This window comes from Nannospalax galili, unplaced genomic scaffold (genome assembly GCF_000622305.1).
Source record: "Nannospalax galili isolate Female #2095 unplaced genomic scaffold, S.galili_v1.0 scaffold1536, whole genome shotgun sequence".
Classification (NCBI taxonomy): Eukaryota; Metazoa; Chordata; class Mammalia; order Rodentia; family Spalacidae; genus Nannospalax; species Nannospalax galili.
The window spans coordinates 255,657-278,592 of NW_008337295.1; the positions used below are offsets into that span (position 1 = coordinate 255,657).

Here is a 22,936-nt window from a genome sequence, read left to right on the forward strand (position 1 = left end):
AGCTGCTGGGCTCCAGGGGTACTGACAGGTGGATGGCAGTGGGAAGTGTAAGTCACAGCACCTAGATTGCTGTGGCTCCTCGGCAAGTCCCCAGCCACCGAGAGGCCATCACTCACCCTGGAAGGCCCCATCCTTCCTGCTCTCTGTACTCAGATGTGATGCATGCCGGCTGAGGCCACCTTTGGGTCTGACTAGCACAATTCTAGATGCCAAATGGGATGCAAGGTCTATACTACGTACCTGCTGGATCTCCAAAATAAACTGATCTCATAACCAGAGAGTCTATAAATCAAGAAAAGCAAACTAAACCCAGGAGAGATGTGCAGTTGAGCTTGAATGCAGGGCAGGCAGCACTTTATTGTGCATTTGATTTCACTGGTTCAAATGTGGAAGTGGCTCAGAAGCTGAAACAAGCCCACTTGCCTCTCATCAGGGCTCTTTGAAGGGCACCACCCTGGCCGAGCACAGCTTGTGCTGCTGCCTGCCCTGCCAAGGTCTACAGGCTTACTCCATCAGCAGATGGCCAGAGCTGTGGCCTCACCAGACACTGAGGGGATCCCCAGGCACCGCTGGTCTCACAGGACAGCAAGGCTGTAGCTACAAGGAACCCCAAGCCTGGCTGGCCCCGGCCCAGCCTACTTCCTCTGGGCGACATGAGGACGGCCTCGCTGCCTCTGGATTTTGTTTCTGTCATTCAGACCTAGCTGCTAAGGGCTCCAAAACAGCCTTGCCACATGTGGACCTGACATCAGGAGCTGGTGTTTAGGAGCCAGATTCTTGCTGCATCTGGAGACAGAGTAATGTGTCCTTCACAGTCTCTGCCTGACCCATCTTTGTGTTGTGTCTGCTCTACACAATGAAAATACAAACTAATGAGAATAGAAAAAAATAATTAAAGCATCAAATTGTACAAATTACAAATCTGTTCCAAAATATACTTACATTAAATAAAATATGCATTTCAGTGAGATCTACAGTGAATGACTATGCATTCTGGGAAGCTTCACATCTGGGCAGGGCCAACACTGTGGAAGAAGCTAAGAGGATGTGCATCCAATCACCGTTCACAGTGGGTTTCTTATTGCCAATCTGCCAGTCACACGGAAGGTGTCAGTACATCACCTGTGTAGCACACAGATTTTGTTGGGGAAAAGGGAAGTAAGCGCTAGTCTCAATGGCGAGTTCATTACAACTTCGGAGAAATTTCACCAATAGCCTAGACAGTAGAGTTTCGAGTAAACATGTTAAGGGAAGCAGACAACTCTTTCAAGGCCCAGACATACTTTCTTGCTGTATTGTGTTGCGTTCACCACGTACAGTGGGCAGCCAAGAGAATGATCTTCTTCAGGACAACATGGTCGCAGGACTGGGACAATCCCAAGGGGCTGACAGGGAGTGTGAGGATGGGGAGGAGGACTACCTCGTGCTGTTTCACATCAGACACAACTGTGACACAGTCCACAGGCCTGCGATCACCTGTCTCCTCTTATCATCTGGCATAGCGTTTGATGTAGTCGTCCACTTTGTTCCGGAAGTCCTCCTATGGAAGAAGATGGGTATACAAGAGCAAATGAGAGCAAAGTCCCCTTCAGGGACACAGCAGGGCCCCAACTAACGATCCCTGGAAAGAGGCCTGGCCTCCTGTCACCACAGAGTGCCTAATCAGAGTAGGTGTCCTCTCTCCATGACTCCAGCACACACCATGCAGGAGACAGTGTTCAGTGTGTGCCAGGGTGGGGATGGCACAGGCTTGAGCAGTGGAGACACTAACAGTGCCTCGACCCCCTCCTTCCACTACAGATAGTCAGTGACTTGCTCCCAGTCTGAGCAAAAAAAGAGCTGAGTTCCCACTCCAAGTGGCTCCCACATCTGTGCACAGGAATGTGTGCAGAGGGTCCCATGCTGGCCATTCACCGACAACAAAGGGGGAGGGGAAAGACTGCAAAGTAAAATAATGTTCTCAGAAGAAGTTCCCTGGTCTCCAGACCTGGGCAATACTGACTGTGACCTCACAAAGCATCACCACAAAGGCTCAGAACGAGAAATGGAGAGCCCATTATGCTCACCCCCCATCCTGAACTCAGGATAGGGGGAGCCTCCCGCTCCACCTTGACCCCCTTGTGTTCTGCCGCTCTCAGGGTGAACCCCATCAGGTGCTTCGGTTCCTGTTGCCTCCATCTCCTAACACCTTCGAGGCCACAAGGCCTGTAGGACTTCAGAGTGAAAACCAGATGCTAGAATCCAACTCCCTGAGTCCGTCCCATGTGGCTGGATAACCAGGGCAGGTCTCTTAGCTACTTAACATCTATGTCCTCAGAGGCAAAACAAGGAGGAGTAGCGGTGTGTCAGTGTGAGTGTGTCCTTGCCTCCACCCTTGCCTTTCCTTCCCCAGGCATTCCATGCTCAGGACCTTTACACCGGCTGTAGACATTCCCTCTGCCCCACACTCCCTAACATGAGATGTGTTCATCTGTGCCTCAGTTCCTTCCACTAGGATATACACTGACGAGGACAGGGACTGGCATTTCCACAGTCCCCTCAAGCTCCTAGCACCACCTGGCAAAGGAAAGACCACCAGTCAATCTTGTGAAGGAATGGACACAAAATACAAGGAGTGGGAAGTTCAAAACTGATCACTGCTCAGCATGAAGATGTGGGTGAGTTGGGGTCTTCCAAGAATTCATGTGGAAACATTAGTAATTGGTAGATTTTAGGTCCATTTTATCGGGGCTAAAAAGTTTATGGCCGTATTCCTTTTGTTTCATACAAAGAAAATAAGACCAGAAACACCTGTAGAATCTTTCTCCACTCAGACCTGCCAGAGTGTCCCGTTATTCTCACTCTGTCTCTAACAAGGTCTAGTTCCTAACAGCTACATGGGGATGTCCATGCCTGTGCAAGGACAGCAGAGGAGTGACACCATGAGGAGTCCCTGAAAAGTAGGCAGCGAGCACACACCCATGAGAGGCGTCCCAGGAAAGGACAGAAACCTGAAGCTTTGTAGACAACTCCCATCAAGACCACTCCTGCACACGTGGGGCTGACTGTCGGTGCCAGGAGCCATGGAAACGGCTCAAATGAAGCCCACAGGCAGGGCTGCCTCACCCACAAACAGTTCTCGAGGGGCTCTATTGCCTGGTTCTCACTAGTGAGCTCGGCCTCCTCCACAGAACACTGGCTTCCACAGATGGCCTGCCCTGCTTACCCAGACACTATGCCAGCCAGGCCAACAGTGTCAGGTGATGGACTACCAGCAGTGTGGTCACGGCAAACGGTTAGGAAATGCCACACAAGGCTCTCCCACCACATTCCCTCAGAGTTCCCAAGTGCACATACCCTGCGAAGGCTGAAAAACTTGAGCCATCTCAGCCCTGGCCACCCAGGATCTAGGACTCACACACACAGGGCTGCTCACTGCCGCTGGAGGAGATGCTGCTGCCAAACCATTCCTGATGCTTTCCCTGCCTCGTCCTTCCTGAGGCTGATGCTCCTGTTCACAGTACCATTAGGACCCACACTGCAGCCACACTCAGTGACGGTAACTCTACCAGCCTGATACCCTTATGCTGCCTCCTTCTCAGGGGGCTTGGACATTTATTTTCATCAGGAGCACCTCACACCCACCTGAAGCAGGGTAGACAGAGTCAGAGTGCAGAGTAGTGACAAAGAGCTCTGCCCTGTATATGTACAAGTGACTAACCATAGCTCAGACCCTCAGCAGATAGACCAGGCTGGCCTCTATCTTACAGAGATCCATCTGCCTCTGCCTTCTGAGTGCTGGGAATAAAGGTGTGCACTACCACGCCTGGTTTCAGATCAAATTAAAAAAAAAAATCCAAACAATCTATGAGAATGGCTTTAAAAAAAGAGTAAACAATTAAGAGGTGCAAAACCAAAGGGGAGCAGTCCTCTCCCAGGCAGTGTGCAGGGGAAACACTGGCCTACACTAACACAGGCATGGGCCCTACTGGCCTCACAGATAAACAACCTGCCTGTCAACCAAGTTATGGACAGTCACCACCTTGGATACAGTAACCCAGCCCTAGGACTAAATCAAGCACCAGTATTTTAAAATGCAGGTGTATGGGATAGTTACTGAATTACTCCTTTGTTCTGTCTTTTTAATTTTTTTATTATTTTTATTTTATATCTACGTGTGTATTGCCTGCATGTAGGTAAGTGCACCCATGTTGTACAATGACTGTGGAGGGCAGAAGAGGCTGTCGGATCCCCTGGAACTGGAGTTACGGACAGCTGTTAGCTGCCATGTGGGTGCTGGGATTTGAACCCGAATCTTCTGCAAGAACAACCAGTGTTCTTAACCACTGAACCATCTCTCCAGCCCCTGAATTACTGCTTTTAACTGGGAAAAAAAATTTGATGGGAAAAGCCTGAATACTCACAAAGAAATGACTAATGAGAGATAGTTTATGAACTAATAGGGAAGAAAAAAGAAATAATAAAGACTATGAACGGGATCCTAGATTTGGGGTAAATGTCAAACCAAATGCATAGCGCAGGCTGTGGGAGGACACAGGCCGCTGGATGCTCTCCACTTCCCTTCTGCGTGGTTTTTTTTCTTTAATTATTTTTATTTTCTGTGTATGAGTGTATTGCCTGCATGTATGTGAGTGCACCTGTGTCGTGCAATGCCGTGGAGGTCAGAAGAGGGCTTCAGGTTCCCCTGGAACTGGAGTTAAGGAAGGTTCATAGCCGTCGTGTGGGTGCTGGGAATTGAAACCTGGGTCCTCTGCAAGAGCAGTCAGTGCTCTTAACCCCTGAGCCATCTCTCCAGACCCCCGGTTCTGCGTTTTTGAATAGGTGTAACGTTTTTTGTTTTTGTAGTGCTGGGGATGGAACCCAGGGCCTTCCACACTGCTAAGCAGGTGCTCTACCGCAGTTACGTTTCCAGCCCTCCGGTACTGCTGGTGAGGAATAATTGCTTGTTAGATTATACAAAATGACATTGTGGAATTCCCTCTAATAGAAACAGGTTCTGACTGTGAGTAAACCACTTACCTAAGAGCACACACATTTACTGCAGCACGTCATATGTAAACTGCTTCAAAGTCTGGTCTTGCCTTCCACCACTCTCAACTTCCTACTTTCAAGGTCTGGAGTCCTAACTACGTTTTACCACAGGCACCTGCCCAGAGCCTGCGAGCCGTGCCGCTCACCTTGTCTCGCAGATGATGTTCTGCAGCCTCAATATTCAGTGGGTCATCAAAATTCAGAAGGTCCTTAAAAAGAATTTCAAAAGTGAGCACTGGGAAGAATCCGATTTCTTCTGTAGTAGGTCTCCACTTCAGTCTCAGAACTGTACTTAGTGAACGGCAGACCCACCCAGAGAGTGGGAGAGCTCTGCTAAGAACTCTAATGCCTTCAGGGGGAGCTGAGCATACAATGGTGCAGTCAAGGGTGTGGCTCCATGTACTCCTCCAGAGAGATGGCGGAGACCGACCACACTGATTTGACGCTCTTCTGGTGACTTTTTACCATGACCACCATCAAATAGAAATGTCATTCTTTGTGCATGTGCACACATGTGCAGGTTCATGTGTGTATGTATGTGCATGTGTGCATACCAGGTCAGAGGTCAATCTCAGGTGTCATTCATCAGCAGCCTTCCACCTTATTTCCTTGACACAGGTCTCTTACTGGGACCTGGAACTGATCAGGCTAGGCTGTCTGGTCAGCAAGGCCAGGGATCCACCAGCCTCCACCTCTCCTCCACCTCTCCAGTGATGGCATCACAAGTACACACTCTGTCTGGCATGCTTTACATCAGTTCTGGGGATCAAGCTCAGGTCCTCATGCTTCCTGGCATGCATGACAGAGCATCTCTAGTTCCATTCTCCGCACCTCCCCCACCCCATACTTAAAAAATAATCCATAATTTATTATTATTGTGTGTGAGAGTATATACATGTGTGTGCTACACTGTGCATATGTCAGAGGACAACTTTCAGGAAATGGTGGGTTCCAAGGAATCTGACTCAGGTCACCAGGCAAGGGCATTTACCCACCGAGTTATCTCACTGGCTCTCTAGTTGAAAAACATTCGTTTCCCTCTTAATTTATTTAATGTTTGACACACCTGCCTCAGGGCACATATAAAGAGTCCAAAGCAGGGGGGAGACAGACACACATCACAGGTTTCCTCCTTATGTGGAATCTGGATGTGGATGGGGACACACACACACACACACACACACACACACACACGGTATGAGAACAGAAGGGTGACATCAGGGAGAAGGAAGAGGACCAGTGCATGGGAGGGGCCATGGCGGTGAATGTCAGAAAAACAGAGTAACGTGTTTGTGTGAAAATGACAAGTGTGGTGAACTGAGCACATGCCTATGATTCCAACACACGGAGGATTGAAGCAGGAAAGAATGCTGTAAGTTCAAGGTTTGTCTGGGCTACATAGTGAGTTCTAGGCCAGTCAAGCCCTACAGAGTGAAATCCTGTCTTAAAAATCAAAAGAAAACGTTATAATGAAACCCATGATTTTATAAACTAAGTGGGAAAAAAAAAAAGCCCAAGGAGCCAGTGTTACTTCTTTCCATTAATTCCCTAGTAGCAGGCTGCCAGTCAAGTCCTGTGCAGACAGGATGCGTCTGTAAAAGGCACTGGGGGCTGTGAATGGCAGCGGGAAGCCTGAAGACCCGTCCTGACTGGCTAGTCAAACTGGAGATGCAAAGGCTCCACAGGACATTGAAGCTCAACTGCCGGGCAGATTCTGAAGCACGTTCAGCCTCTAGGGCTCCAACGCTAACACTTCTTTCACTTCACCACAGATGCTGGGCCCAGAAAAGGAATGAGCACAGTGCAAAGTCAACTGAACATGGGGTCCAGGTCCGGGGTGCTGGGGGGCCTTCAGAGGGGGTGGGGAGAGCCTGAGATGCATGTAAGTGTGCCCAGTAACACCAGGCAGGGCCTCACAGTCTAGAGTGGAGTTCTGCTGCTTTTCCTTTAGCTGAAGATTAAAAACAGTGAAGAAGGGGCTGGAGCAATGGCTCAGTGGTTAAGAGCACTGACTGCTCTTGCAGAGGACCCGGGTTCAATTCCCAGCACCCACATGGCAGCTAAGAACTGTCCAGTTTCAGGGCAATCTGAAGCCCTCTTCTGACCTCTGCGGCACTGCACAACACGGGTGCACTCACATACATACAGGCAATACACTCATATACATAAAATAATAAATATTAGAAAAAGAAGATCTTACAAAAAGAAGAAAAAAAGAATGCAGTGCCCAGATGACAGCTAGTTCAGCACAGAAGTGGGTCCTACCTCCTCCTGTCACTCCAAAGTCCCCTAGACCTGTGTCATGGTACAACTTCTGGTCATAAAAAAGCAAGAGAAAAGAAGGGTTGCTGGAATTCCCTGTGTCATCTTTACAGTGGTGTTTCAAACCAGCGGCCAGGAAACCAAGGAAAAGTTGGGGTTCTGATTTGGATACTTACAGTAAATAAAGAGTTTAATCCCCAAACAACATCCTGAAACCAGAAAGAAAACAATTTTAGGGCTCCTACGGTAGTCTTTTCAACTCGGAACTAAGAAATACACACAATAGGATATAAAAAATCTGTTCCTAGCACACATTTTTCTTAACACGGAAAATAAAAACACTTTTCCACATATTCATTAGAGAGAATATAAAATCAAAGGGACCATCAGCTGCCTCCTTGAGACCAGGGATGATGAGCCCAATGGCTGGCACAGGTGCTTGGGCTCCACCCTCCTCACCTCACTGCTGTCCACAGACCTCCAGACTTCTGAAATTCATCTTTAAAACACAATCTGGGGCTGGAGAAATGCTCAGAGCTTAAGAGCACTGGCTGCTCTTGCAGAGGACCTGGGTTCGGTTCCCAGCACCTACATGGTGGCTGACAACCATCTGTTACTCCAGTTCCAGTTTTTTTTTTTTTCTAGACCTGTAGCCCCAGCTGTCCTGGAACTCACTATGTAGACCAGGCTGGCCTTGAACTCACAGAGATCCGCCTGCCTCTGCCTCCTGAGTGCTGGGATTAAAGGCGTGCGCCACCACACCCAGCTCAGCTCTTTTTTTAATATTTTACTTATTTTATGTGTATGAGTGTACTGCCTGTATGCATGTGACCAAACCCGTGTCATGCGTGCAGTGTCTGAGGTGAGAAGAATGTGTCGGATCCCCTGGGACTAGAGTTACAGATGGTTATTTTGACCTCTGCAAACAATGCACACACGTGACACACTAATATACACAAAGGCAAAACAGTCTAGCAGAGGTTAAGTCCTGAGGACAGGACAGGTTGAGGACCTGGGGAAAGGCTGGATGGAAGGCTGGGCTGTCCATGTGTCAAGAGACCACAGTCCGGGAAGACCAGGTCACAAATGCATGAAGGCTGTGTATTCCCTGATACTGGCCCAGAGTTAAACTTCCCTGCACTCTTCTCCCCATGGTGCCCATTCAATAACAAACTACCCATCACCCGACAGTCCTTCTGGCCAAAGGAAGTAATCTACATATCACTTTGCAGCTCCCTTTCAAACCAGAGGACTCAAGATCTCCTTCTTGAATGAAGACGATGGGGATTCCTTGTGGCTGACAATTTTGTTCTTAAATGGTACATGGTGCTGGCCAACAAGGACAAAAACTGGGCAATACCTGACTGAGCAGTGCCAGGAGGTATGTGGGAGGGAGGAGCATGGGATGTACTTCTTCTAAGAAGCTGGTTGCCTCAGAGAGGGCTATAGGGGAGGGCTGCTAACTCAACGGTGCTGACTCTTACCTTTAATGTTCTAGTGGGAGCCCAGCCAGTGCCATCAATTGAATGTTCTCTTAGTAAACTGAAACAGACACAGAAATGCAGTGTTAAGAAGGAGCCACCTGCAATCACCTGAGATGCAGGTGAGTCTCGAACACTACTGGTGAGTCTAAATAGAATGTTTGGTCTTTATTTACAACACAGGAATGAGCTACATTTATGAAACCTTTTTTGGTCTTTTTGAGACAGCGTCTCCCTGTAGCTCCAGCTGGCCTAGAACTCACCATGTAGACCAGGCTGGCCTTGATGTCACAGAGATCCTCCTGCCTCTGTGTCCTGAGTGCTGGGACTCAAGGTGTGCACCACTACACCCAACTGAAACCTGTCTGTTCTTCTGTGGCTTCTCTGTCTCTCTGTCTTGCCGAAGACAGCCTTCACCTCCAGAGCAAGCCACTGTTCAGATGTCTTGTGAGACTTTTCTTGTTTGAGATAGGGTCTCAGTAAATAACTCTGCCTGGTCTGGAACTTGCTATGTACACAAGGCTAAAACTGCGGCAATTCTCCTTACCTCTGCCTCCTGAGTGTTGGGGTTATAGGTTTGCACAACACAGTCATGGAAAGGCATTCTTAAAACAACATACACAGAAGAAAAGCTGTTTAATGCCCAGAAAAGGGTGACAATAACAAATGATTATGTCAGGAATGGCTGAGGGTGGAAGCTCATCATTCCTGTGCCTGTCACTGTCCTGAGCACCATGTTACTAAACTCACTTGATGCCTACAGCAGCACCAACTGCTCTACCTTGAAGGAAGTGCCACCAATTTCCCTGTCTCAGAGAAAAGATTTGCCCAAGGAAGCCCTGGTAAGTGGCGATGCCTGAGCTCTGAACTGCTGTGAGGAAGTTCGCAATGTGACTACTGTTTTTAAAAAAATTTAAAAGGAAAGCTGGGTGTGGTGGCACAGGTACTCAGGAGGCAGAGGCAGGAGGACCTCTGTGAATTCAATGCCAACCTGGTCTACAGAGTGAGTGTGAGGCCAGCTGGGGCTACAGGGAGACCCTGTCTCAAAAAAGACCAAACAAACAAACAAACAAAAAAACCTAAAAAGTAAAGTTGACGCAGATGAACATAAAATCCTGGAGAGCAGTCACCTCATAGGGGAGGTCCGGGCCTTAAGCTGGTGCCCGAGAGTATGTTCATCACATTATGTCCTCTGCCACAAACAATTATTCCAACTTATGTTGTTTCCTTCTGGAGATAAAGTTACTTTCGTATGCATGAATTATTGCATTTGCTATAGTTTTGACCTATACTAGAAGTTCCTAAAATAATGTCAGTATCAGGCTTTTATAGACCATAACCAATTGTAACTTGTGACAAACTTTATGAACTAAAGTATGTTCAAAGCTACTAATTTAGATCATGAGAAAAAAAATAATTTGAATCAAATTATAATATTGTCTTTGAAGGATAGTAAAAAAATATAGCTATAAGAGGGGTACAAATAGGGGAAGGTCTAAATGATCAAAATATATTGTATGAAATTTGAAAAAATTCAATAAAAAAAGGAAGAAAAAATATAACCAAACTTAGAGTGCTGAGGTACAGCTTGAGCCTTAAAGAAGGAAACTCAAATCATGGGCCCTAGTGACCAGGCCGACATCTTCTACCCATAAAGGTATAAATCAATCTGATTTTAAGTGGATCTGAACCTTCTACAAATGTTTAACAGCTTCTTTGGGAAACATCTGTTAAATCCTGGTACGATTCAAAGATTCTGTCCCTAGGCTGGAGAAGAGGGCTTGTTCTTTCCTTCTAGGGACTCCAGAGCAATCTTCAGATATACACTGGCTTGTTTTCTTATCTCACCTACCGTACCGGACAGCAAGCCACATGAAAACAGGAATACAATGCTCACTACTTGCCTGGGCAGGACGAATGGGAGGAGAGGAAGACCCTCAGGTTCATTAGCTCATCTGTCAAGTGTCTTTCTAGCTTCACCATCAACAGGAAGGCTTCACAGCTGGAAGCAGTTAAGTAGGGAGCAAGAGCTACAGGGAAGCTGAGCCTGACATCTGGAAGCCACAGGTTTGGCTGCAGGAGTGAGGCAGTCATGGGTGTGACTCTCCTAGTCACTGTAGATGTTCTAGTCTATCAGAGCCTAGTCTCAGAAGGAGGCCATGTAACAGAGATGTGTAGTCATCAAGAGGTTACTACTAAGCATGGGGACGAAGGGCACCCTAGGCACTATATCCTAGTATGGTCCTATAGTAGAGCTCCCAAGCTTAAACTCCATAGGAGAAAGGCTAAGGGCTACCAGAGTCACGTACAGAAGCAGACGAAGGCTCCTATAACACCAGGCAGCCTGGAGGTCGACATAAAGGATGGCAAGGCAGAGGACAGGCACACTTCTCAAGAGAAATGTGCACCTGGGCAGATGTAAGGGGGTGAGCACCAGGGCCCCCCCGCCCCCCGTTAGCTCTGCTGCAGGAAGAACCTCGATAGTGCCCTGCAGACGCAGGACTGGGCTTTTCTATGCCTTTACACAGGAGTTGCCACGACGAGCTGAGCATCAAGTCACAGCTGTTGTGCCATCTCCTTTTCAGGATCAAGATGCTCACCGCACAGGAATTGCTCTGCCACATTATTTCCTGAGGTTAAGAGCTTAGGAGTGATAAATAAACCATTGGCTGATAAATCCAAGGGAAAATACAAGTTAATCGTACATCGTATAGCTAATGAGCAACAAAAGTGCAAAACTGGCAGTCTCTAATGCCAAGGCCAACTCTAGTCTTCTCTCTTACACACATCAATCTGGCAAGCAGCAAACCACTATACTCCATGGTATTCCTGTACTTTGCCAGTAATGCTGAGCATCAGTAAGATTGCCTCAGTCCTGTGAATGACCCTCATGTGGCCAGAGGTCTCCTTTGTCTCTATCAATACCTAGCCTTTTCAAAAAGAATGGCTACTTACATGTAAGGGTTAACAGTCTAGGGATTTTCTCTATCAATTTTGTTTTTTATGTCTTATTTGAGACAGGGTCTCCCTGCAGCCCCAGACAGCCTGGAACTCAATATGCAGACGCCCCAGCAGTTTCGAGCAGCACAGCACGAATTTCCTTACAGAGTGGTTAATGCTTACTGGGAAGATAGGAGACAGGGAAGCCCCCTAAGAACAGCCTCAGATCTCAAGTCCACAGTGAACACTAGAGAAGCATGTTTGTGATGCTTCCCAGGGTAGCTGAAGTAAGGGCAGTGCTTCCAGAGTCTACCCATGTCCTCTGGACTGAGGAGATGTACATCAAATGAAGCTGGTCCAGACCCAAGCCCCACCATTAACATCCCTGACTTACCAGAAAGAGGGACAAAATAGGAAAGCAGAGCAGAAACCTGAAGTTCACTTTAAAAAGAAGCTCCAAGCAGGGCATGGTGGTGTGCGCCTTTGACCTCAGCAGAGCAGAGGCAAGATGGATCCTTATGGGATCCAGGCCAGTCTGGTCTACACAGCAAGTTCCAGGCCAGCTGGGGTTACATGGAGACTCTGTCTCAAAAAACGAAAACAAAAGCTGGGCATGGTGGCACACGCCTGTAATCCCAGCACTCTGGAGGCAGAGGCAGAGGCAGATGGATCTCTGTGAGTTCAAGGCCAGCCTGGTCTACATAGTGAGTTCCAGGACAGCTGGGGCTAAAGGGAGACCCTGTCTCAAAAAGACTGAAAAAACAACAACAAAAAACAATGAAAACAACAACAATGATGCAACAGCTTCCCTTTATTTTCTCTAGTTCCTTACCTTAGAGACCAGCAACCTCTGAGGGAGGGAACTGCTAAGCCTTGACTTGGTGCCAAGTAGGACACCAGGCTAGAGCTGACACAGGGAAGCTGCCTGCTCCCAGCTGCTGGGTGTCTTTCTCTCCTGGGCTTCACTAAACCCACCCCAACCTTGTTAACTAAAATCAGCCCTAAGCTGGGACTGTGCTTTCTCATTAAAAGTGGAGAAAAAAGGCAAGGGTCCTAGCAGCATGCCCCACAGGGAGTTCCAGCAGGGCCTTGGCCACAGCAGGCAGAGAACAATGCTTTCTGTGCGCAGCTGCTTTAGTTCATCCAGACCTGCTCTCAGAGGAAGGAGTCTGTGAAGAAGCTGGGACATGTGCAGAAGGACACTCACCTTAGACATATTTCTCCTGCTTCTGTGATGTTGGGGTGCCAGATTTTAGTCAAGCATTTCACCTTGGGAGGCTGCAACAGAGAGAGGGAGAGAGAGAGGGAGGGGGGAGGGAGAGAGAGAGAAAGAGAGAGAGAGTCACAAATCTCTCTAGTCCACACCTGCCTTTCCACACCTGACTGCCTTCCCATACCTCCATTGAGTCATCATTTCATGCATGTAACATGACCTGTGAGGCTAGGACCTGGGAACAGAAATGTTGCAGTGCACTCTGAGGAAGAGTCCCACATCCTCCCAGCCCGAAAATCCAACCAGAAGCCCAAACTGCTGTGCACCAAAGTTACTGAACCACAGCTGACCACCACTGCTCCCAAGAATGACCCTGTAGATGTCCCGCTATGACTGGTGCCGAAAATCTGAAATTCAGACCAGGAGTCGCCAGGCTCATGTCACTAGGAGCATTTTTTACTGCCCTCTTGAGCAGCTTCTATTTATGAAGTGCAGTGTTGGAAGATCAGTTTACGTATGGTAAGTGCTCAAGCACTGCAAAACACATGGGAATTTCCCATCACTATAGTAAGAAACAGCACAGCCTTCCCAAGGCCGGGAGACTGGCCCAGTAACAGGCCTCCTCCGATATGCACACAAGCAGGGTGAGATGTGACTGTTGGTCCCAGCATTCCAGAAACAGCTCTTCTCAGTCCCAGCATCTGGGGAGCAGAGTCTCCCCTCCCTCAAGCCTCTGTATCAGCAAAGCCCAAAGAAGCATATTAACTCTTAGTGAGCCAAGTGCCAGAAGCCTGCTAACTCTCAGTGAGCAGAGCGCTACTCTTCTTAAGGGATTAGGGAGGCGGCTACATGAACCACATTCTTGGATAGATGCTTCTGCAGACAACAGTACTATATACATTTTCTTAGATCAAAACCTAGTCCACTTTGTTCTTTTTAAAAAAATTTTATGTGTATAAGTGAGCCCATGAGAGCAAGGCCCTTAGAGGTCAGAAGAGGGCATTGGATCCCCTGAAACTGAAGTTACAGATGGTTATTAGCTGCTATGTGAGTGTTGGGAACCAAACCTGGGTGCTTTGCAAGAGCAGCCAATGCTCTTAACCACTGAGCCATCTCTCCAGCCCCCCACGTTATTTTTTTATTTATATTTTTAGTTGTTGTATGTGTGTGTGTGTTCATCTGTGTGGGTTCATGTGCACGTGTGTGCGTGAGTATACGTGCCTGTGCCTGCTTGGAGTTGGGAAGATGGTGCTGGATACCTCAGATACTGAGTTACTGGTGTTTTCTGGTCACGTGGCTTGTAAAAGGGGTGCTGGGATCTGAACTCTGGTCCTTATGATTGCAGAGCAAGTGCTCTTAACCACTAAGCCATCTCCCCAGCCCCTAGTCCATGTTATTCTTGAAGGCACGGAGGGTGTGGCATAGGACTGTCCCCTGAATGTCAAGCTATGCACAAACTCCTCTTTGAAAGCTTGGTTGCATCAACTGGCTTAGGCTCATCAAAACTTGTTCACGGTTGACCCTCCAAGGAGGGTCAGGAAGAGTCAGTCATGGCCTCCCAACCAACCAGTTGGCCCTAGGTGCACAAGGGGGAGGGATTAAGGGTACCTAAACCGAGGACGCGCCTAGGGAGACTCTGTCACCATTTTACATAGCTGCTGGGACGTCACCCCGACACCTGGAAGGAGACTTTCCAGTGAGTCTTGGCTGGGGGGCAGGGCGGGGGGAGTGTACCCACACTCTTGTAAGTAACCTCTCACACACCGCTAAGTAAGTCCAAATAAACTCACTGATTTTCCAAACTGCAGCTTGCGCCTCCCAGAAGGAAATTTAGTTACAATTGCTGCAGTTGACCAGGATCCGACAAAACCAAGGATGAATTTGGCAAGAGCAATTGTGTTGTCTTTGATATGGGGAAGGAGACCAACAACTGAAGCAAAGTTGGACGAGGAGAGAGTGCTCACAGGGGAGATTCTGACATGGCGGGTATTCCCATAGAGCTGGTAGAATAGCAGCAGTGGCATGGATAGTGCAGTGGGCAGTGAGATGCATAACTAAGGTGAAGCCGCCTAGGCTGTTGATGTCTATGGGGATATCCTGGGATGGCAGCTCTCTTGTAGGTGGTACGGAGTGGCATGCCTGCTTGAGTATTGGGGTACGCCACGTGAGTATGGAGATACTTTACGGACAGCAAAAGGTCTAGAGCAAACTTTACAAACCCTGGGAGTAGGGCACCAGGGCAGAAGTATCAGCGAGCAGAGGCAGAGGTGGCCTGGCTGTTGCCTTGTGAAATAAGAGATCTGCTGCTCCAGGTGGAAGTGGCAGTCCAGAGGGAGACTGAGGTGTAAGAGGAATTAGAGACAGAGGGATATGAGGCTGGCCTCTTTGGTATTGGTCTTTGACCCTGTCGATAAAATTGGGTAAAAGAGAGATAGAAGTGTTAGCCTGCTGTTTTTTAGGGCTGGGGACAAGAGGAGAGTCCAGATTAGATCAGTAACACAAGGCTCATCCTGGGACACCCCCTCCCCCACAACATGGAGAAGGCAGCTAGTGATGAGGAAGGAAGCAACCTCGAAACAGCTGAAGATGCCCCTCAAGTTGGACCCTAATACAAAGAAAGGGAAAATTCATCTTTCAGCATGCTGATGGAGGTCTTAACAATGGTCCAGTGCAGGGGACTATGGCAATCAGAGAACACTCAGCATTGGAGCTGTTGAACTAGGGAAGACCTTCAAAGAGCAATGAAGGAGCCCCTTACCACCTGACTTGGGAGGACGTGGGACATGGGAGTTGATGGAATTAGTTAGTGGGACATGGGAGTTGATGGAATTAGTTAGTGGGACATGGGAGTTGATGGAATTAGTTGAAGTGCTTTGCTGCAGAAGCAGAAAAGCTGAGCAATACAACCACCTGTTCCTCCTGAGACACAGCCTGTGTAACCTGAGGCTTTAACGGGGCATCAGTACCCGATGGAATGGCTTATACAAGCCATTAGAGACACTTGGTCATCACCAGTGGAGGTCCCCATGGAATCAGGGGCTGGAGGACAACAGAGAAGGGACAGGCACTACTGAGAGAACCAGGTACGAGGAAAGCAAAGTATGTGTGATGCCCAGTTCACTGGGTCAGACAGGACTGTTGACCAGAGATTTAAAGAACTTGATTCAGCAGGGACTTGAGACTGGCATGGGGCTTTAGTGGCGGCAGGGTCTTTGTGAAGTAGGAGAGGCTTTGGCAGATCTAGGTGACTTAGGTGTCTGTAAAATTGTAGAGCAACCTAGAAGCAAAAAAAGACAGGTCTGTTTGTGTTGCTTGAAGACAGATGGGCAAGATTTGTGCTGAAGCGAAGTTCCTAAAGAAAAATTGACAAGGGGGCTGGAGAGATAGCTCTGCAGTTAAGAACACTGGCTGTTCTTGCAGAAGACCCGGGTTCGAATCCCAGCACCCACATGGCAGCTAACAACTGTCTGTAACTCCAGTCCCAGGGGATCTGACAGCCTCTTCTGATCTCTGTGTGCACTGCACGACATGGGTACACTTACCTACGTGTAGGCAATACACGCATACACATAAAATAAAAATAAATAAATAAAATAAAAATCGACAAAAGTCAAATTCTGTGCTAAGGAGCTTCTGGAAGGCTTTAAAACCTGAGAACAGTCCTTAAAAGGCAGACAGAAGATAACCAGATTAAACAGGGTACATTCTTCTCTTGCAAAAAGTTACGGTAGGGGTGGAGATAGTTTGCCCAGACAGGACCTCCCACAGCAGCCAGGTATGGTCAATGGAGAGACAACAGGTGTGGCTACAGCCAGGAGTCAGATCCAGGGCCTACCTGGCCCAGTGAACCAACAGGTGCAGCAGGGGCAAGAGGACCCTATTCTTCCTTGGCCCTGTGCAGGGCCAGGCAGCCTGAGCCAGCCCCAATGAATTATCAAGGATAAAGAAATGCAGGGAGGCTCCACGTAAAAACCCCAGGGTATCAAATGGCTCCAAGAAAATGACTAAAGATAGTAAGGAGCTAACTGAATTAATGCCCTTTGTCCACGCTATTGTACCCAATGTGGATCTGTTGAGAAAACAATTGATACAAATGAATACAATCTTTCCAAGCAGAGTGACACCTTGTTCATGTTTGATTTAGCAGATAGTGGTAACGTATGAGTGTTTTACAGATGTGGAACCCATTTGAGAGATATCAAGTACACCTGAAGAAACAAGGATGGAAAATAAATTCACAAAGTGTATAGCTGTAACATTCTTGGGAGCTTTATGGTTGGGTAAGGCACAAGTGCTATACACAAAGGTGCTTGGGAAAAGTCTACAGCAGCCTGGGTCTACAGATGCCACAGAGTAAACAGGTATCTTATGAAAATAAAAATAGAGCCCCCCAAAACTGTACAAATGTTAAATGAAAATTCCAGTACCAGGGGTGGGTTGCCCTCCTATGACCTGTTGGCCAGGGAGGCCCCCCAAAATGATAAAGGTTATTGCCACTAATGTTGGTTGCACTCCAGAAGTAGCTGATAAGACCCTATTGCTGAAGGCGATGCATGATGTGCATACAGGAAAAGGAAAAATCAGGCTGGGACTAAGCTGGAAGCTCCCTGCCACCAGATGGTGGGTGGTCATAGTGCCAGGAGGTGCTATGCAGAATCACTAGGGGAGAATGGTCCTAAAAGTTCTGCTTAATGACAGACCCTGTGTGCTGTACTATCTACATGCCAAGCTGGTGCAATAGTGGCTTGACTAGCACATATATAACCAACAAATTTCCAATTGGATTTAAGGCCCACTCCTTGGGGAGAACACACATCTGGTACTGCAAGCCAGGCCAACCCCTGGTGGCAGAAGTTATAGGTCCCAGTGGGATTACTGCAATGTTTCATTAGATGGATGTATGCACTGGCTAAGGTACCTTCCATGTATTTGTATTTACGCCCACTGAGATGGGCCAATAGTCACCATGTCTTGGAAACAGATGATGAAAGTAAACTGTATATTTTAAGAAAAGAGAAAACAAAAGTTTAAAGAAATACATTGTCCTACTTTTCTGCTGTGATAAAATGCCCTGCAAGAAGCAGCGCACGGGGAATGGTGGGGCAGTCATGGTGGCAGGGGCTTCAGGGAGCTGCTCACATGCACCCACAGTCAAGTGCAGAGGACCATGAACACACACTCACGGTCCTCAAAAGCTGGCTTTCTCCTCTTTATACAGTCCAGGACCCCAGCTCAAGGAGTTGTGTGGCCCACTTTCAATGTGGTTCTTCCTCCAGAATTAACCTATCAACATAATCCTGCCCAGGCATGCCCAGAGGCTAAATAATTCCTCACAAGTTGTCTGGTGGCTTTTCTCCTAGGTGTCATGTTGATAATTCACAACTACCACCACCACACTTATTTAATGTATAATAGTACCACTGCATAGTAAACTATAATGTACATACAAATATGTAGATATAATTGTATCCTTTTGTTTGTTGCCTTTTGTAAATGTATACACTCACAGCATCATGATTTACCCAGATGTAACCTCTCCTGATGGCTCATACACCACAGGCCTTGTTTCTAAGTCACAGACACACAGAGGCATATGTGCTGTATGTGCATGCTTTTTCTACAGAAGTAGGAAGACCTGCTCTGTATTCCCTCTTATTTCTGCATCATTTTAGATGGCTTTTGCATCTTCCATCACACAAATGGCCCTGGACATGAGTCTGTTTCCCACTCCATTCCAAGCCGTGCTCTGTCAAGGCTCCTATGTTTTGGTCACATTCTCCAGAAAAGACGTGCTTGGAACAAAGCACTTGAAGAACAATGATAAAGTGCCAAGGTGTCCTCCCAAATTGCTCCATCTATAGCAAACAGAGAGCCTCTTCTCGCATCCCTGTGCCACAGTGAGGTCTCCTTGGTTAAGAAGGCCATTCCTGTAGATGGAGAGATGGCTCAGTGGATAAGAGCACTGGCTGCTCTTGCAGGGGATTTGGGTTTGAACCCCAGTACTCACAAGGTGGCTAACAATTGTCCACAGTTCCAGCTGCAGGGATCTGACACCCTCTTCTGACCTCTGTAGGCACTGCATCATTCGGGTACACTTATATACATGCAGACCAAACACTCATACACATAAAATAAATAAACAAACAAATAAATAAGAAAGAAGGCTGCTATTACAGAGGACCAGAGTTCAATTCCCAGCACACATGAAAAGCAGAGAACACCCACCCAAACTCCAGCCCCGGGGGCTCTAATGACCTTTTCTGACACCTGCACTGACAGACACATACCCACACACAGATACACACTCATATGTGTGTCTCGCCTACATACATTTAGGTGCACTGTGTGTACCATGAAGGCAGCACTGAATCCCCTGGACTGGAGTTATGGATGGTTGTTAGGCACCATGTGGGTGCTGGGAACTGAATCTGGGCCCTCTGTAAGAGCAGCCAGTGCTCTTAACTGCTGAGCTCTCTCTCTAGCCCCAGTAAAATTTTTTTGAAAAAACTTTATTATGGGGATGTAGACATGCTACAGCATACATGTGGAGGTCAGAGAACAACTTTGTAGAGCTGGTTCCCTCCTTCCATCTTTATGTGAGTCCCAGGGATTGAATTTAGGTTGTCAGGCTTATGCGGCAAGTACCTTTACCTGCTGAGCCATCTTGCTGGCCCACTGATGGTGTTCTGAGGTATGGAAGGGCTTTCTTTATTCCTTGTAATCACATTTTGATCTTCAGTATCATACTTATTGAGTTTTTTTGTTGTTGTTGTTTTGATGTAGGGTCTCACTAAGTAGCGCTGGCTGGCTTCATACGCATAGAGATCCGATCTGCCTGCCTCTGATTCCTGAGTGCTGGATTAATGGTGCATGCCACTATGCCCAATTCTTCAGTACTATACTAACAGTGTCCACATTTCCTCCTGAACTGTTTTCTAGTATTCTTACAAGTTTACCTTTTTATCAGTAACAGGCAAATTTCTGACAACCACATATACTTTCTTCATGATTTCAAGACACCACAAAAATCAAGAAACATCGCTTGTAAAATGTTCATACCTATTGCAAAAACCTAGGCATCTGAGAACTGAAGGGTTTAGGCTCAAGGAGGTTAAGGACATTTCAAATGGTTTGATTTACCTCCTGCAAATAAAAGGGGAGACATCTGACCCCAAAGGTGTACACTTCCAATGAGGCATTCAAGCCAAAGAGGGTGTGTCAGCGACACTCAGGTCCTCTAGGTAACTGGACAGAGTGACAGTCTAGCAGTAGAGCTGTCACCCATGCCCTGCATCTGAAGGCTCCTCAGGGCACCTGAAGAACAGCCAACCCAGCCTCCCTCCCACTGTTCTCTGAACCATCAGCACAAACCCACCCAGCCTACAGTCTCCTAGACCCCAGATGGTGGTAACTGCCAGCCTCTGTGTCCCTCATACCTCTCTAGTCAGATACGCATATAGGATGCCTCCTTTCCAATAGCCTTTTTTTTTTTTTTTTCAATTTTTGTTTTTGAGCTGAGAGTTTTGCTTTGTAGACAGGCTGGCCTTGAACTCTTGATCCTCCTGCTCTCTGTCTCCTGAGTGTGTGGCTTATAGACATGCACCACCATGCCCAACTAACAGTTCTCTTCACTGAGATCCTAGACCGAGCACAAAGCTCTATTCAGAAGCATGGACCTAGATTCTGACTCGGGCACTGTTCAAACTGTCTCATGACTCCTGCCCTGGCCCCACACCAGACAAATAGAAAATGCCCAGTCCCAGCTCCTACCTCCTTCCTCAGTGCTTGGCATAGTCATCCACCCAATCATAGTGAAGAATTTAACATGAGACATGTATTGCATTTCAAACCAAGGACAATGGATTAGCCATTGGACCACTTACTTGCTATGAGAAAATACAGTTAAATTCCCACTTAGAGCTATTTCATGCATTAAAATTAAACCTGAAAGAAAGAGAACTACAGAGCACTCAAAACAATATGCATGGACAGACACCTTGGTCTGAAGGCCCACTTCAAACATTTCACATAAAAAACCCACAAAGGTAAAAAGACCACTAAAATGAAACAACAACAAACCCCCCAAATCTAGAGAAAAGGCATGTAGAAGAAAGTATAGAGAAGAACCCGCAGCAGAATCGAGGCTACAGGACAAGGGTCGTGGTGAATGTGCAAGAAAAACAAATGCCCTAAAGGAGAAATGAGCAAAGGACGTATTTGTGGCTCATAAAAACTGCAAACGGGTAAGTGGGAAACAGTACTTAGCACCTTACAAAAATTGGAACAGCTAGTAACTAGACACCATTTATTTCTTCCTAAATGTCGAGGTGAGGGTCTTAATTGGCACAGCCTCTCTGGCAGTTATTAAACAATACTTCTCATGAGCCATAAAGTTGAGCACCAACATTCAATAACCACATTGTTGCTTCTAATAACTAATCCCAGGAAAAAGGCAGACAGACATGTATGTGAGAGTTCCTACAGTGCTGTGCACACAAGGCCCAGCAAGCTATAGCCCAGGGACTAAAGTAGGCTAAGCATGTTTCCCCATGGTCTAAAACATTTTTTTTTTAATTTTATTATTTTTATTTTATGTGTATGTAAGTCTTGCCTGCATGTAGGTAAGTACACCTGTGTTGTGCAATGCCCGTGGAGGTCAGAAGAGGCTGTTGGATCCCCTGGGACTGGAGTTATGGGCAGCTGTTAGCTTTCATGTGGGTGCTGGGATTTGAATCTGGGTCTTCTGCAAGAACAACCAGTGTTCTTAACTGCTGAGCCATCTCTCCAGCCCCTAAAACTGGTTTTTATATTTTCAAAAGGTTGCCAAGAAAGAGGGAATGACACAACAGAGCTATGTGTGGTTCATAACTGAAAAATATTGACCACTTACAGAAAGTCTGGTTTTTATTAGCAAAATATTGGCCACTGATAAAGGACTGGTTGAAATCGTTGTCCACAGCACAGTGATGTGATCACTGACTGCTTCGTAACAGGCAAAGCACTGAGTTCCCAGGCTCTGTGCAGTAGGACTTCACTGCTGCTTAGCTGGTTCTCCTCAGTTGGGTCACGTGTCAGATGTGGCCAATATATTGAGAGGATGTGATGTGCCATTTCCAGAAGAAACAAGCCAAAGGGCCAAAGCTCCTTGCTCCCTTCCTCCACATGGATTTGCCCCAAGCAGTTGACAAGCTTTAGGAACAGTGTAACCTGTGTGACACACACACTCCTATTCCAACCAGTTTCCCATCACCCCGAGGGAGTGTGATCAACTGGTTATCACTTTGGCTCATCATTATCAGTGGCTGAATCCGTCTCTGGGGTAAAGGAATTCCTAAAAAGTACCCTCTTATCTCTAGCCCAGTAGCATCTGACATACACCTTGGTACCACAGAGCTTAATGTCACCAAGAAAGATTACTAGGCAGGCTTCAGGCTCTGAGGTATAAGGGACAAAGGGATAAAAAAACGAAGGAAATCTGCTGTTGGAACGCAGGTGTGTGTGTGTGTGTGTGTTTGTGTATGTGTGTCCAATAGGCATTTTTGCTTTACAAGTATTCTAAAACAGACCCAGCGTGTTTAATCCCAGCACTCGGGAGGCAGAGGCAGGAGGATCTCTGTGAGTTCAAGGCCAGCCTGGTCTACATGGTGAATTCCAGGACAACTGGGACTACAGGGAGACCCTGTCTCAAAAAGACCAAAAAAAAAAAAAAAGTATTCTAAAATAACAATCTAATTCACTGACCAAAAGTTTTTCTGAGTGCAGGAACTCTAATTACTAGTTTAAAAAAGTTCTCACGAGAAGGCCAGGTGTGGTAGTAGAGGATTTTCATCCCAGCACTCGGGAGGCAGGATGTCTGTGAGATGGAGGCCAGCCTGGTCTACGTAGCACCAGGTCAGCTGGGGCTACAGGAAGCCCCTGTCTCAGAAAACAACAGAAAGTCCTCATGAGGTACAGAAGTTGCTCAGACAGCCGTACAGTGGCCACGGGGTCTCTCTCCCAAACCCTTCAG

General features: G+C 47.2%; 1 protein-coding gene across 3 annotated transcripts in view; it reads right to left on the minus strand.

Annotated features, from left to right (window-relative positions):
• Positions 1–873: 873 nt before the first annotated feature.
• The window catches only part of Ube2f (ubiquitin conjugating enzyme E2 F (putative)), a 59,810-nt gene continuing 37,747 nt past the window's right edge, over positions 874–22,936 (minus strand). For 2 of the 3 annotated variants that reach the window (XM_029563260.1, XM_008832479.3), the window contains 5 exons: positions 12,922–12,992; positions 8,778–8,835; positions 7,470–7,502; positions 5,178–5,240; positions 874–1,540 (listed from right to left, as the gene is read on the minus strand). In XM_029563260.1, coding sequence (XP_029419120.1) covers positions 1,490–1,540; positions 5,178–5,240; positions 7,470–7,502; positions 8,778–8,835; positions 12,922–12,992 — 276 coding nt within the window. In that variant the 3' untranslated portion in view covers positions 874–1,489. The remainder of the gene's footprint in view (positions 1,541–5,177; positions 5,241–7,469; positions 7,503–8,777; positions 8,836–12,921; positions 12,993–22,936) is intronic. The other variant, XM_008832480.3, reaches the window with a different exon arrangement.